General features: G+C 41.6%; 1 protein-coding gene across 10 annotated transcripts in view; it reads right to left on the reverse strand.

Moving 5' to 3' along the window:
* Nucleotides 1-11: 11 nt before the first annotated feature.
* CDC42SE2 (CDC42 small effector 2) overlaps nucleotides 12-15,534 on the reverse strand; it is a 111,183-nt gene continuing 95,660 nt past the window's right edge. For 8 of the 10 annotated variants that reach the window (XM_040622501.1, XM_040622503.1, XM_040622505.1 and 5 more), the window contains 3 exons: nucleotides 6,486-6,587; nucleotides 2,747-2,863; nucleotides 12-2,345 (listed from right to left, as the gene is read on the reverse strand). In XM_040622501.1, coding sequence (XP_040478435.1) covers nucleotides 2,765-2,863; nucleotides 6,486-6,587 — 201 coding nt within the window. In that variant the 3' untranslated portion in view covers nucleotides 12-2,345; nucleotides 2,747-2,764. Of the gene's footprint in view, nucleotides 2,425-2,746; nucleotides 2,864-6,485; nucleotides 6,588-15,534 lie in introns of all 10 variants that reach the window. The other 2 variants (XM_040622504.1, XM_040622502.1) reach the window with 2 other exon arrangements.

Raw genomic sequence — 15,534 nt, forward strand, 5'->3', positions numbered from 1 at the left:
AAAAGCCGAACCAGGATGGAAAGAGAACATTTATTGAATCAAAATCAATACTTTCTTTTTTAATATCTACAAGCCAACACTGAATGAACACAATGTACAAAAAAAAGTATGCTTATATTATAAAAATATGTCAATTTTATCTTCTGGGTGCTGAGCAGAAGTCATTTTAAACAAAATCAAGGCAAACTCGCTCTCTATAATGTAACTGCTATAATTTAATAACAAAAGTGAAAGCTAATTAATATATACTCACAAAATATCTTTAAAGGCCCACTTTAAAGGTGATAATGCTGCATTGGAAATGCTGACCCCAATCACCATAGCGAACATTTCGTACTGGTACCACTTCATGCCTCCATCATGGGAAAGCACCTCTTTTACAGAATGCAGATCACTAACAGAATCCATGGCACTGGTTAAACCTTCATTCAGTTTCCTGCGCTAAATGTTAGCATGTCTTTCAGCAAAGTACTAACAGTCAATCTTATTTATTTAGATTCAATTTTAAAATGAGACACATGGCCAAAGACTGACAAGCCCACTGATGATGGGGGGAAGCTGCCACCCTGAAAAATTTGGGTCCAAGGTTAGTATTACAATTTTCTGTCATTTCTTGAATTTATTGGCACCTTATCTGGCATATGTTCTTGTACACAGTGTGGCTACTTTAGGTCAGTTACACACTCAAGAGTGTAGCCTCGGGGTTAGCATGGAGGTACGCTCCATTACTTACTGGAGTATTTGGTCCACACAGAAGATACTGATTAGAAAAAAGGAATTAAATCATGAGTTCAAGAAAAAGGAGCAGGCTCCCTCAGGCTCCCTGTATTGTGAATCAAGGATTTATAGGACAAGTATAAAAGTTCAACTAGTTTCAAAATAGACTAAAGAGCATCACTATGGACAAGGCCCAGAAAGTCCAATCTGTCTTGTAAGACCTTGTACAAAGCAGTGTCCGTGGCAGGACGCAGACTGTGGCTGAAAGGAACGACGCAGGTCCTCAGCAAATCCCAGAACGCGGTGTCCACACAATAAATTAAACTGCAAGATGGCTGTTTTTATTACTAAGCATGAATGTTTCCCTGACAGATTCTCTCTGGGACTGACACCTATGAAGCCTCAAACTGTAGAACTACAAGCACTGAGGAAGCCAGGGCGCCACGGCACTGGGTCAGTTCTGTTCAGAAGCACTGGTTTGCCTACATAAGCCGACTATTTATCCAGTTACCTGGGACTAAGATGCAAAGAAAACAATTACCTAATTTCTTAGCTGTCTACATTTTCACCTAAGTCCCATTTGCTGCATAAACGTAGTTAGGACTGTACTGGACATAGGATTTAAACATTTTAATGATACATACACCAGGCCCTCCTAGAGAAGGCAAAGTACTTACAGAAATATCTGAAATGCACATAATTTATGAAGGATAAACATTTTGGAGCCTGAGCAATTGCTTCTCACCAACTTCCTAACAAATCACCATATAGATTGTTTCACTGGCAACGATTCGGCCAAGTCACTATGTTGCTCTGGGTTCACTTCCACTGCCCCAAAACAGCTGTGAATATGGAAAGGCCAAGGACTCTGCAGTTAGTAGTACCGGCCAAAGAGTTGAACACACGGATGCCATCATCTTAAAGTAAGTCGAGAGAGAATGAGTACACAACGAGACTGGATGAGGGCATCACCACAACACTCTGATACACAACCACACCTGTTCACAACTCACAGGTCCTCACTCTCAAAATAAATATATTGAACATTTACAACCAAATGAACACCTTATGAATGCCAGATTTTAATTCTAAAATAAGCTACAGGTTACCTTTGTGTGTGAAACTGACGTGACTTGGTGCCACAGCTAACCTCTCTCCCCCGTAACAGCAGCAAACACACACTCAGTTCTGGCCTCCCATGGGCTCCCAGACGAAGCAACTTCACACAGCATGCGGATATCTATTCTGCTCAAGTTTCAAACGAATAAAAATGATCATTGTGCTTGTGGATGTCATACCTTCCAAGATATACAGAAACAGTGACAAATTAACAATAGCAGGTCCTACCTTACCAACAAATTCATAAGGCAGAGGGCTGGAGATGAAAATAGAAACGTTTAAAAAGGGGAAAAAAATGCAAAACAGTGCTAGCATTCACAAAAGAGATCATGCTAAGATCCGATCCATAATTGATAAAAATGAAGCCACGATCCGAAGTCCGTGAGTCCAAAGGCATGCATACCAGCCGGAGGAAATGCAGGGTTCATCTGACAACAGCTTCTTCAGAGCAGAACAAGAACGTCTCACTGGAGAAATCACAACAGGGTGAACAAGATGCCATCACACTTCTTTTTTGTATTTGAAAAGGAATCACAACAACAAAAAGTTAAAGAAGAGTGAAAAGAGAAAACACAAATTCACAATGACCTATAAAAGAAAAATCCAAATTATTTTTAATTTGTAAACTTTATCATCAAAGATGTATCAGTAATGCAGTCCAAAACATAAAGGGACTTAACTACACATGACAGTCCCCAAAGTATCAATACTCAAAATAGTAACTACATTCATGTTTAGAGGACACCATCTGTCAAAGCCTCCTCCCACCCGGTTGTCTTACATCACTGAGTGTTCTTCAGAAGGAAAGAGCAACCCGAAACTACTATTCAACGTGCTTCCAACCACCACGTGAAACACTCAGCAGGGTAAAACATTTCTGCCTTTTCCAGGGTATGGCCCAGGTACTCACGGGAGACAGGACTCGGGGCTATCCAGCCTTCGTATCCACAAGCTGCATTTGCACGCTGGCAGACATCCCACCCCCGTAGCCCCCCTTGGACTGCATCTGGTTCTGAATGGAGCTAACCTAAAATAAGACAAAAACAGAACCGAGTTAAGAACTAGGGACAATGCAACTGATTCTGGTCTCAATATTTTAGCTAAGCAGTTTTAAGAAGGCTACCTTCTATAGAAAAAAATTCTATTTTTCTAGACTTCTATTTCTCATTGCCCTTAGGGAAGTGGTGAGGTTACTAAGAACACTCTTCAGGCCTTAACTCCCCCCTCTCCTCACTTAGCAGTGACAAAATACCTGTTTTGTAATTCACAATGTACTTGGTAACATCTCAAAAACAGAAGTATACAGATCAACTCAGCTTCAAGTTCTTAATTTACAGACACCTCACACAGATGATCACCTCAATTACTTCGAATCAAGTACAGATGAAATTGGAACAGCCAAAGATAAATTTTTTAAGTCCCATGTGGTAAAATTTACATACCTGATACAGTCTTAATCCAAAGACTTGGACGGTAGTCCAAATTTATTCATTTAGTCACTGTAACTCTGGGTTAAGTATTTATCCTAAAGATCTGTAAAACAGTAAATGTGATAATCTCTCCTCTCCACCCAACAGGGCTATTTTCTGATGGACTGCAGGATATGTAAATGCTGGGTTCTTCTCTTACTTGGTGGAAACAAAGGTGAATAAACTTACTGGCAAGCTGAGAAGTGCCCTTAGTGGACCAACATCATTCTAAGTTTATACCAACTAGAAGCAGATTTTAAGTAGAGGAGAGAATCAGACCAGGATGCTAGAAAAAGGAGCAGTGAAAAGGTGCTGACTTAACAGTGTGGGGTCAGAGCAGGGGCAGTCTGCTCAAAGGGTCCCTCACCTGTCCAGGTTCCCTTGGGGGCAGGGGATGCGGACAACATCCATTAGTTAATCCACTTACCAAATACTTACTGAGCACTTGATAGAAAACATGACTTGTCACTATGGACTATGAGAAACAAACTGGGGGCCTTAGAGGGGAGGGCGGTGGGGGAATGGGATAGACTGCTGATGCGTAGTAAGGAGGGCACGTATTGCATGGTGCACTGGGTGTTATACGCAACTAACGAATCATCGAACTTTACATCGGAAACCGGGGATGTACTGTATCGTGACTAACATAATAAAAAAACATTAAAAAAAAATGACTTGTCAGTATGTTTAAGCAAAGTAGGTATGATTTGCCTATTTTCGGAACAAGGTAGGTTTAAATATATTCTAATAGAAAAGCAAAATATAAAATGCATAGCTCCTTTAGATCCAGAAGGGTTTGAGAAAATCTTACATGGAACCTCTCTCTCTAGTGGGATCACATGTGTTATGGCCTTATCTATATTCGCATTACTCAAATGACTACTTCAGTTAAAAGTATTAAAAACCAAAAAAAAAACCCTGAAATCTATAGGCCTATTTATTTTCAGTAACCTTGCTCAGGCTGAGAAGGCTACGACCATAAGCTATCATCAGTTCAAATTCACTTCCTGTTCCTTTCAGGTAACGTGTTTTGTGGTACAAACTTGACTTTACTCAGGTACCAAAAAATTTCCCACCCAACATGTTACCTTTTCTATGTATTTCAGGGCTGTTTATAAAAAGTAACATTTTTGGGTTTTTACATAGTGCATTCATAATGTCATGCTGATTCTAAGCAAGAAAAAAACTCGTGTCCTCCAAAAGTCAATTGTTCAGTTTCAAACTATAGAATCTGGATTTTCTAATGGATTATTCTTGACTATTAATATTGTGTTAAGAGATATAAGGAGTCATAAGATTCTTTTCTAGTAAGAAGTTAGCATGAAAGGTTATCTTGGCAAGAACAGTGCATTTAGAAACTCCCAAGTCATCTGCCCGTTCACAAACCCAGTGTAGCAAGGCTGTCCCACCTGCGTCAAGCCAGGCACCTCGTACGTGCTACTCAGTGCTTAGTTTGCCTAAAGTTAGTCTATCGTATTTCTGCAGATAAACGACATCTATGGTTTCGTCTCACTCTGTGCAATACTATTATCGCACAGAAAGAAAGAGTTCTCTCACCCAGTCAGGCTCATACCAGTTACATCTCCCCACTGATGTCACCTGCAGGAACTCGGGGATTACGTACAACACTGAACCTAACACAACTGCCTCAAGCAGTAATGGGCTGTGAGTCAGAGGCTGCGCGTCACCGCACAGACAGAAAACCTCTGAGAGACACACTGGTTCTAATGCGCTCAAACACTTCATAAAAACACCTATTCCGAAAGCAGAGCGGGCTGCCTGGACTCGGCAGGTAGACAAACAGCGGAGCGCCTGTCTGGATCCAGCTCTCAGCTGAAGATGCAGACGTGGATGCCCCGTGAAAGCCCGTCCGCAAGTTCTAGCTACACTGACGGCACGAGATCCCCTACACCCACGACGGGCTCGTACTGCAGACAAAGACGCCAAACAAGAATTTTTTTTAAAAATCCTGACATGTATGTAAACAGTATTTAAGTGCCATGAACTAAAAATGTAATTCATTCTTGAGTTTTTAAAAAACACGAAAGAACACATTTGTTCAGAAATTAAAATTCATCATATATCATTTGAAGTCATTCGCTCTACTTGTATGTATTATAATAACCCTGTTAACAAAAGTCATAGGTTCTCATCTGGTCTTTTCATTTCATGCTGATCAAGGAAACAAAGCTACTGAATTGTATTTTGACAGCAACCTGACACCTCTTACATTTCCACAAAAGCAGTTGAACAAAACAAAGTACTTTTCCTACAGATTTAAAACAAACAAGCTGTTTCCTTTCAGGAAGGTACACGTTATTCCTTTGCTTACCTAGTAACTGATGTGACAAACTTCTCTGCCGTATCCAGGATATCCATCTACCTATTTTAAAAGTCTCTGCTCTCTTGTTAAGCCTTTTGTTAATTCTGTCCAATAAATAAGTATACAATGAATACTTCTGTATTTATAAAAGCCTTACTTTCTGGTTCTAAACACTTTAGAGATCATTTAGACACATCTGTTTACTTTAGATTTGGGGGGAAGAGGCTCTCGATACTTTGTGGCTTATTACTTTATGGGCTAAAAAACAAGGCAGAGCCCTGACAAACCCTCACTCGGCAGTGCTTCTGTTATAGCGCACTGTTTTGTTGGATGAAAATTAAGGAGTAAACGAGTTCAAGTGAGTAAATCTAAAGAGTGTTCTGAAATTCACTTAAATCTCTATAAAAGACAGCAAATATACACAAGTATTTATACTAGTTATGAATAAATCACATTCTCATATCAAGAAAAGGCTACTCTTTTATAAGGTAAATGCAGAAAACATGTTTGCAAAAGGCAACTTAATGAATTTAAGAGAAAAGAAATTAAATCTTACCAAAAGGCTAACATCCACATTCCTTTGCAAGGAGGCAGGAAAGCCAAAGGGCTGTTAACTATCATACTACACTCATCTTCAAGTATTTTTTCAGGAGAAAGGTAGAAATAAATGCATAGTTTCGGAAGTTAGAGGAGAGGTGAATTTTTCATTGCTCATTCTCTTTTATGCTCACGTTATACATTTATATTCACTGTCTAAAAATTCACTGAGCACTGTATAATCGTTAAGAATGTATGTACCTGTCATAGTGACCTAGGTCTATGCCCCAAGACCCCACCCGCATCTTCAGTACACTTACTGAATTCATTCCACTGAACAGGTCTCCCGATCCTACATGAGCCGTGTGCACAAAATTTGTTGGCTCTCCAATCATACTTCGGTCAATCCGCCGGCGCCTTTTCTAAAATACAGGGAAGAATGTGTTGAGAAATGATTTTATTAGCAACAGACTTCCACTGTTGGATTTATTTACAATGGATGAATGACTTTAATGACAATAAAACTTCCTGAGGACATCAGGATCCCAACATCTTTGGACTATCATGATTACCTCAAGAGAGATATATGCACACACACACACAATGATTGGTAAAGCGAAACAATAGGTTCTTATTTAGAACTTAAAATACATTATTTGCCCTACCTTTGGCCACTGACTTACTTGTATAATAACCATTAGGTTTTACTGTTTTCAAAGAAATAAGACAAATGTAAAATTATCACCACCCTATTGTCAGCAAAGAATCATCACTTTCTAGCTTTCGTCATTAACAAACTGACATCATTTTGATGGTTTTTACTTTAATTACACCCTCATAACCATTCCACACTGAAATAAATCAGCTGCTCTGTTTGTAGGGGACGTGGTCCCAGTCGGTTCACTCTTCTCTGGTCTGAGCTCGCTAGAAATGAAACCCTATCCAAACTCAGTCTATTAGGCTGGGGCTTAGTGATGACTCCTGCTTTCTGACAACTACCTCTTACAGGGGACAGAATCCTGCGTAACAATGACTTCTGCTACCAGCTATAATCCTTGCCCCCCAATATGCCCATTCATCTCATTAGAGGGAGTTCCTTACCATGCTATTTCACTGATCACGAGATCCTTCCAGAGACAAAGGTATCTTAAATCAGTCCCACGTTTTCCATGACCCCTTAGATACTGTGATCTAATTGAGAGGGAACACTGAACAGCTGGCTTAGTGTCCTAACACCAGTGCTGCTTCTCCCTGTTTACTTCTCTTTGAAAGATACGCTCCAGAAATTACACTGTAGCTACCTTTACTGAAATGCTGGTATAATCCTGATAAATCCTCAAAACGTACCAAGACAGACCCAAGTCACAGCACCTCAGGATTAAAACATAATTTTCTACAAAGCTACAAAATTAGAGAGTTCATACGTTAATTTCAGAAGCCAGCAAACACTCACACGTTACTTTCAGAAGCCAGCAAACACTGTTTTACCATCCTCTAGCTTCTATGGCTGCCGTTTAGAATCCCAAAAGCAGCCCGAGTTTTTCCTTAGAAATATTTATGTTCATGCTCACAGCCCAATGACCTACAGTGGGCTATCTCCCAAGTTCGTTGGTTTCTCCATTCAGTGCTTTCTACAGCAGGTGGTGGTCCTTGCCTATCTGAACACAGGTTTTCCTTTATCTTGGAGAAGTTTTTTTCTATTATGTTTTTATAATGCTCCTTGTGTTCCTTTTTGCAACTTCTGTTTCACTGTTAGGTGAACAGTGCATTGTATTTGTGTGTAAGAAAGTGTGTGTGTGTGTGTATAATCTTCCAATATAATCTTCCATTATTTTTATTTCTCTTTATAGTTTTGCTGTACTGAAAACTGTAACTTCACTTGATCCTCTTCAGACATCCACAAATTTTTTCTTACAGACCCAGACAGTAAAGAGGCCATTCCGTGGGTCGTAGCTTCAACCCCACTGTGGTCCTTGCAGCATGAAAGCTGCTACAGACAATACATCAACGCAGTAAGGGTAGCTCCATTCCGGTGAACATTTACTTATCGAAACAGGGAGCAGGTGGATTTGGTCCACAAGCAGTGGTTTGGAGAACCCAGTGCTAGAACAGTTACTTTTTTCAGCAGTAGCTTCATCCTACTATTTTTCAATTCCACTTATTTTTTCAGAAGCTCTGTTATGAAATGACCTCACTGCAGTATTTTTTCATCTCTTTGAGAATTTGTATTACAGGTTTTCATTTTCTCTCTCAAAATGCTTGACTGTATGAATTGCAGTCTAACACTAGAGCAAAATACTCTCATTCATTTACTTCAAGCCTCTTTTTCAAGAATTGATAAGAAATTCAATCATTCTTTTCGGGCCCTCCTCCCTAGGATTATAGAAAAATTTCAGATAAAGAAGATGTCAGCAAACCAAGAGAGGATCCAGATTCTTTGTCTGTGTTCTTCAATTTTTCTGTCAGCACAAGGCAAGGGTTTCTTGCTATCTTTATCATCTACATTGCCATTTCAGGTGCCCTAAAGTTATGTCCAACAGACTCCATGCCCCTCAGCACAGACTCGACACCCACAGCATCCTTTGATGGGGGACGCCCGTTCCAGCAACGCGCTGGTTCCCCCAGACTCTCAGTTTATCTTTCTATCCAGTCCATTCAACATACTTCCACTTCACCCTATTCTCTTGTAGGACAATACAGCATAAATGAGCCTTAAGAAGCAAAGATACCTTCTCTTTTCTAGGATTAAGGTAAAAAAAAGAAGATGCTAATAGCACTTTTGTGCCTTTTTTCTTCTTGGCTACACTGTTCCATTCCATTGAATCTGCTTTGTTAGAAAGTTGTATATCCAGGTACAAAAGGTAAGAATTGTCTCAATACCTGGACAGGAGGACAAATTGTTGGGGTTTCTTCCCCAGTAAGGCCCTTGACTGACACACGGAAAGACTTCTACCTTCTTGGCACCCTCCACACATCAGAAAGAGTGGACAGCTCCAGCTGAAGAAAAAGGAGAGTGAAGTTCCATGGGATAATGGCATCTACAGGCCTGCAGACTTTTCCTCCTAAGGCCTTGTGCAACGCACTTACAGGTGCAACAGCCTCTCAAACAGGTTGAGGGACGGGCACGTTTCGGACAGTAAGAACTACTTCCAGGACACCGGGAATCTTGACCATCCCTTGCCCTGTAAACACAAAGGAGCAACTTCTCAAGTCCTATCTTCATAATTTCTTTTGGAAGGGTGTGTTCAAGGCCTTGCAAAAGGCTACGCTTGGCACACATCTCCGCGCGGATTCAATGATTTATTCTAACAATTGAATTACTGAAGGAAGATGATGGGAGAGGAATCACCATGGGGCACTCAGGCCACCACCAAACTCTCCAGAAATGTTTCTTAAAAGGAATTAATGAATGGATCAGGTGGTTAATCAAATTCGAAGACCATACCGAACATTCTGAATACTGAGGAAGGATGTTCAACAGACACTACTCTCATACTGAAAAACAAAGGACAGGTAATTTATAAATGTGAGAACAGTGAATATTTTTAAACTTCAACTTTGCTGAGTTGGGAGTCAGGCTTTCCCCTTTCATTTTGGAAGGTTTCTTCATGCTATTAATCTGACATTGATTTAAGGTACAGAGGTTGAAGCTTTCAGTCCTTCCTTCCCAAATGACATGACAGGTCGGGTTTTTGTTTTTGTTTTTTAAGATTAATAGAGAATGAACACACGGAGGGGCTGAGGGAGAGGGAAAAGCAGACTCCCTGCCGAGCAGGGAGCCCAACACAGGGCTCGATCCCAGGACCTGAGCCCAAGTCAAATGCTTAACCGACTAAGCCAGCCGAGTGCCCCATGACAAGTTGGTTTTAAAGGCCAGTCCACAATAGCTACAGCGGGCAGGTAGCCTGGAGGAGCCAAAGGAGAAGTCATTACAGTAATGTTGGTGGAAAGAGATTACCTGGATTCAACTACAGCAGCTGATGTGGAAAGAAGTAGGTAGTTTTAACCGGTATTCAGCAGGTAAAATCAATAGCATTTGGTTGTTGACTGGATTTGAGAAGTCAGGGAGTGGCAGAAGTTAAGAAAGATGCAGATTTCCCATCTGAGAAGAATGTACACAACTCACAGGGGCAGGTAGCACTGGAAGAGTGCAGGCTTTAGGAAGAAGATCAAAGAGTTTAAGACGCACTGAATTTGAGTTCTGTGTGAGACATCCACGTGAAGCTATCAAGAGGCCGAGCTGGATACAGGATTCTGACCGAGGCTAAACTAGACGAAAGAAATCAAGACTTACCAGCACAATAAAGAAGGAAAGTGCACAGAGGAACCCTAACGTTGGGTGGAGAAAAATAAGCCGTCAAAAGAGGCTAAGAAGTGGGGCACCTGGGTGGCTCAGTCGTTAAACGTCTGCCTTTGGCTAAGGGCGTGATCCCAGGATTCTGGGATCGAGCCCCACATCAGGCTCCTCCGCTATGTGCCTGCTTCTTCCTCTCCCACTCCCCCTGCTTGTGTTCCCTCTCTCGCTGGCTGTCTCTTTGTCAAATAAATAAAATCCTTAAAAAAAAAAAAAAAAAAAAAAAGAGGCTAAGAAGAAAATGCCTGGAGGGAAGAAGGAAAATCAGGTGTGTCCTCTTCAAGGTGTCATGAAGGGGTCAGGCAAACATAGCTGAAAGCCGGTGAGAGGTCAGATAAAGACTGAAAGGAGGGGTGCCTGTGGAGGGGAAAGAGTGGAGGACTTGTGAGGGGCCGGACGAGTGTGCAAGAGGCAGGAAATGGAGCACTGTACACAACTGGACACAGTCTGGCCGTCTGGACAAGGACAAGAAACAATGAGCTGAGCTGAAAGAAGAGGAAAAGAGGACTGACTTTTTCCCTTTAGGATGAGAAAAGACTTGATTTCTGCTTAATTTCTGATAAAATCCAGTGAAAGAGACTGAAAGAGAAATAATTATCAATATGGTAACGTTCCAGGGAGAGTAGGAGAGAGAGATGTGAACACAGGCTGGGATGCTGTATGGGTTTGTACTGTAACATTCTTAATCTAGATGCTAAGTACAAATACGTATTTCAAAATACAAAAATGTACTATTTTTCAGTCACTACGGACACTTAGAGAATAGCACACTTCTGTGGTGTGCTGTATTAATACAAGACAGAGACAAGATTCGAATCACAGGCAAACAAGGGGAATTCCAGAGTTGGGCTTCTGCAAAGAAAAACAGGAAATGGTGCACTCGCTCTGATGCGTATTAACTGTTGTCAGTAGCAGAGTCATCGTTTTTCCTGGAAACACACTTTTTTCTTTATAGGGTACTCTATTAAGAATGTCAACCTTCTGAATAATTCTTACCATCCTTGAAATACTGTTATTCTGCATAAGGTCAAGGATTATAGTTGTGTTAGGGAGGAGATTAGGGAAAAATGTCTCCTCACATTTACTGGATGTCAATGATCCCTCATTAAAGCGGTTTAATCTTAGAGATACATTCTGAAATACAGTTTTTTTTAGATTTCATTTTTAAGTAATCTCTATACCCAACATGGGGCTCAAACTCATGACCCGGAAATCAAGAGTCACGTGCTCTACCAACAGAGCCTGCCAGGTGCCCCATACAGAAGGATTTTTCTTTTCTTTTTTTTTTTTTTTAAGGTTTTATTTATTTATTTGACACACAGAGAGAGAGACAGCCAGCGAGAGAGGGAACATAGGGGGAGTGGGAGAGGAAGAAGCAGGCTCCCAGCGGAGGAGCCCGATGTGGGGCTCGATCCCAGGACTCTGGGATCACGCCCTGAGCCGAGGGCAGACGCTTAACAACTGCGCCACCCAGGAGCCCCTGGCATCTGAGTTCTAAGCCCTGTCTTGAACCAACCCCTCTCATCCAGAGAATGTCTTCCTTGAGCCAAACTCTTGAACCCAATCACTGATGAAGGACAGCAGTCTCTGTGGAGCAGCACAGAGCTCATCAGGGATCACCCAGAGCAGGGGTAAGCTGCTCCAACTATGGCCCCCTATACGACAGAGGAGGGGGAGAATGGATGTTGTGCTTGTAATGATAATACCCACCTAGGCAACTGTTATGAAACTTTAAAATTACTAGTCAAATATTTATTTCAAAAACCTGGAAGGGCGTGCCTGGGGGGCTCAGTCCAGTAAATGTCGGACTCTTGATTTCAGCTCAGGTAATGAGATCCAGCCCCATGGCGGGCTCGGCGAGCTCAGTGGAGAGTGTGCTTGAGATTCGTTCCCTCTGTCCTTCCCCACACGCTCACGCTCACATACTCTCTCTCAAATAAATAAACCCTAAAAACAAACAACCAACCAACTCTGGAACGTACAATTTGGAGAAAGGATTACTCTGAGATTCTTGTTCCAAGAGATCCCTCTCCTCTGGTTTCTCAGTTCTCTACTACTTCCATCTCTGTGCTACTGTTAATCTTGTGTAAGCCAACGTTCTCCAGAGTACCCTCCACCTCTTTTCTTCCTCTCGCACATCTTCACCTTATTAAGGCTATGCTGAGGACTAGTGAGCCTATTTTCTACTTTTCTGGGCTTGAGACTATACATTCAACTGCTTACTGACAAACCAGAAAACACGCAAGCTTCCCGAGTCCAACACTGAACACATAACCTTTGTGAAGCCCACCCCTCCTCTCCAGTCCCTGTTTGGTAAACAACATTTCTGCCAGTATTTCCAGCCAGGTTGGAGGGCTGTCCCTCACTCACTGCTCCTTCTCCGTCACACATGATCACATCCAATTAGCAAAACATCCTGTGGAGTCAGCCCATTTCCTTTCTCAGTCCCCACATTAGTGTCACGGCCTCACTTCAGGCCCCTAAGTCTCACCTGCGTCCCTACAGGAGCCCCTCGCTCATTTGGTTCCAGTTTTACAACCTCCTTTCCCCTTCCAATATGCTTCACCCTGAATCGAGATGTCCCTTTCTCAAGTACACAAGTGCTCATGTTACTTGCCCATGTCAAATCACTCAACAGCTTCCCAAAACTTCCAAGATAAATTCAAAACTCCAGAGCCTATGGAAATCCTACCTCTCTTGACAACTTCATCTTTAACTACGTTCCTTCAAGCATTCTAAGCTTTCATATGCTATTTCAAGTTCCCTGCATACACTGTGCTCTTCCAGAACTCTGCCTGGAGAATCTTAACTACTGCTCTTTAACTGCACTAACTCAGGCCTGCCTCCTCTACACCCTCGAGTCTGGGGTTACTTCCACTCAGTATCCGGACTGCATGTTCACCCACCAAAGTAAAATTTACATCTCACACTGAATTTAAACTGTCCCCACGGTAGATGTGCTCCTATACAAGCAGCCATGCAAACTGAGAATCCACGAGGGCCAGCACCCTACATGGTATATGGCGATTTATTAACAAACTTTATGAATGAATACATTTATGAAGTAATAGTAATAATAGTGTGGAGCCCAACACAGGGCTTTAACTCATGACCCTGAGATCAAGATCTGAGCTGACATCAAGAGTTGGACCTTTAACCAAATGAGCCACCCAGGTGCCTCAACAATTCATGTTTTTAAGGCATAATTTTTCACACATATTTCTGCAGCAATATAAATACACCTCCCCAAAATAAAACAAATTCTCCAACTCCCTCAGATATCCTAAATATTGACTAAGTATAGCTTCTAGAATGATTACTTAATCACTTAAGTGATTAAATCACTTTAAAGTTAAAACTTCCTCCAGGACTCTTGTCTGGGCAATTTAGTATGCAAACACATACCACTGAGGAGCAATTTAGGGTCAGGTCCCATGGGGTAACAGGAGGCTTCAGGTCAGAGCACAGGTAGGTACTTCTAGAAATGGACACAGTGAATAGAAAATGAATGTGCCAGGGTGCCTGGCTGGCTCAAAGAGCCTGTGACTTGATCTTGCGGTCCTGAGTTTTGAGCCACATGTTCAGTGTCAAGATTATTAAAAACCAATACACTTAAAAAAAAAAAAAATGTGCCTGCCATCTGGGGCAGTGAAAAACGCCGGTACCTTCAGACTGTAAGACAGCAATCACTTACACCAAGGCAGCCTAAGTAAATGCAGAATTGAAAGAGAAAGCTAACGCTACTGACTTGACTTGGTGACCTGGACAAAGTATATCCCCACCTATGTATTTTATCAAATAAACCCGTAATTCCCTGCAAATACCCACGGGCCCCACACAGTATTTTCAACTTGAGGGAAACACAATGAAATTCAACTTAGGTATGATACTGTGTGAACTACTAGTTCAAGATAATTGAACTTGAATCAAGATAATTCAAAAATTCCAACATTATGAAAAACAACTTCAGCTACTTCCACTGTGACTTCAGTGTGTACTTTCTAATAAGTTCTTCTTTCCAGCTTATCTCTTAACACAAGCAAAAGACCCTGGGGAACCGAAACTACTCCCTGAGGCAACAAGGACTGCCCTGAGCAGGCAAGACCCACGTGACACACTCCAAGACAATGATCGACTTGACCTTCACTGCCCACCTGCACGCACTCAACAACCTCTGTCCCACATTTTTCTTATATAAACCTGGAGGTATTTTTGGCACTCTGGACAGTCTTTGAGATGTTAGTCCACTGTCTTCCCAGTGTTGGGACTCAAGGAAATAAATTCCTTTACCACCACTCGTCTGTCTTTGGATTTTATCAGAGGCAAATGCCCAGACCTGGTCTGTTTGGGGCTGCCGGAGCCAGGTGCTCCTGCAGCCCTCCGCTCGGGCTGCAACGACAGCATCCACTCTTTTGAATGGCACATCTCTGCAAAGCAGTGCTTTCCGCAGTTGCTGTGAAAAGAACCCACGCACTGTACCAGAGATACATGAGATAACATGGAACTAGAGAAGAGGGTAGTGGTCTTCATTCTGATGCCACGGTCCGAGGAGTTGTGTAACACCCAACAGGCACACATCCTGTAAGTTCATCATGATTATATCAGAATGAAATAAAAATTTATTTTGTCTTTTAATTTCTGTTATTTTTTTAAAAGTCGAACAGGATGTGAGGACATAAATGTTTATTACATTGTCTGCACAAAACTAGTTACCAAATCTGTAAAGAATTTCTCTTGGCCTAGAGGTGCCGTGAAAAAAGGGACTGAAGTGTTACGGGCACCAAAAACAAACTTTGGGAGCCTCTGAAGTAGGTTTATTTTTTTGAAATATTGACAGTTTAACTAGGCAACAGACATTTCTAAAACAAATATTTTTTCTATGATACTACTGACATTGATTCCCTGGATACACGAGGTGCCTCTGAGGCCTCCAACTGTCTGACCAGTTCACAGAACAGAAAAAACAGAGTAACAAAAGCTATAATATAAAAATGGATTTGACATTCTTTGTAGAA

The sequence above is a fragment of the Ursus maritimus genome, unplaced genomic scaffold (assembly GCF_017311325.1).
Source record: "Ursus maritimus isolate PB19 unplaced genomic scaffold, ASM1731132v1 scaffold_5, whole genome shotgun sequence".
NCBI lineage: Eukaryota > Metazoa > Chordata > Mammalia > Carnivora > Ursidae > Ursus > Ursus maritimus.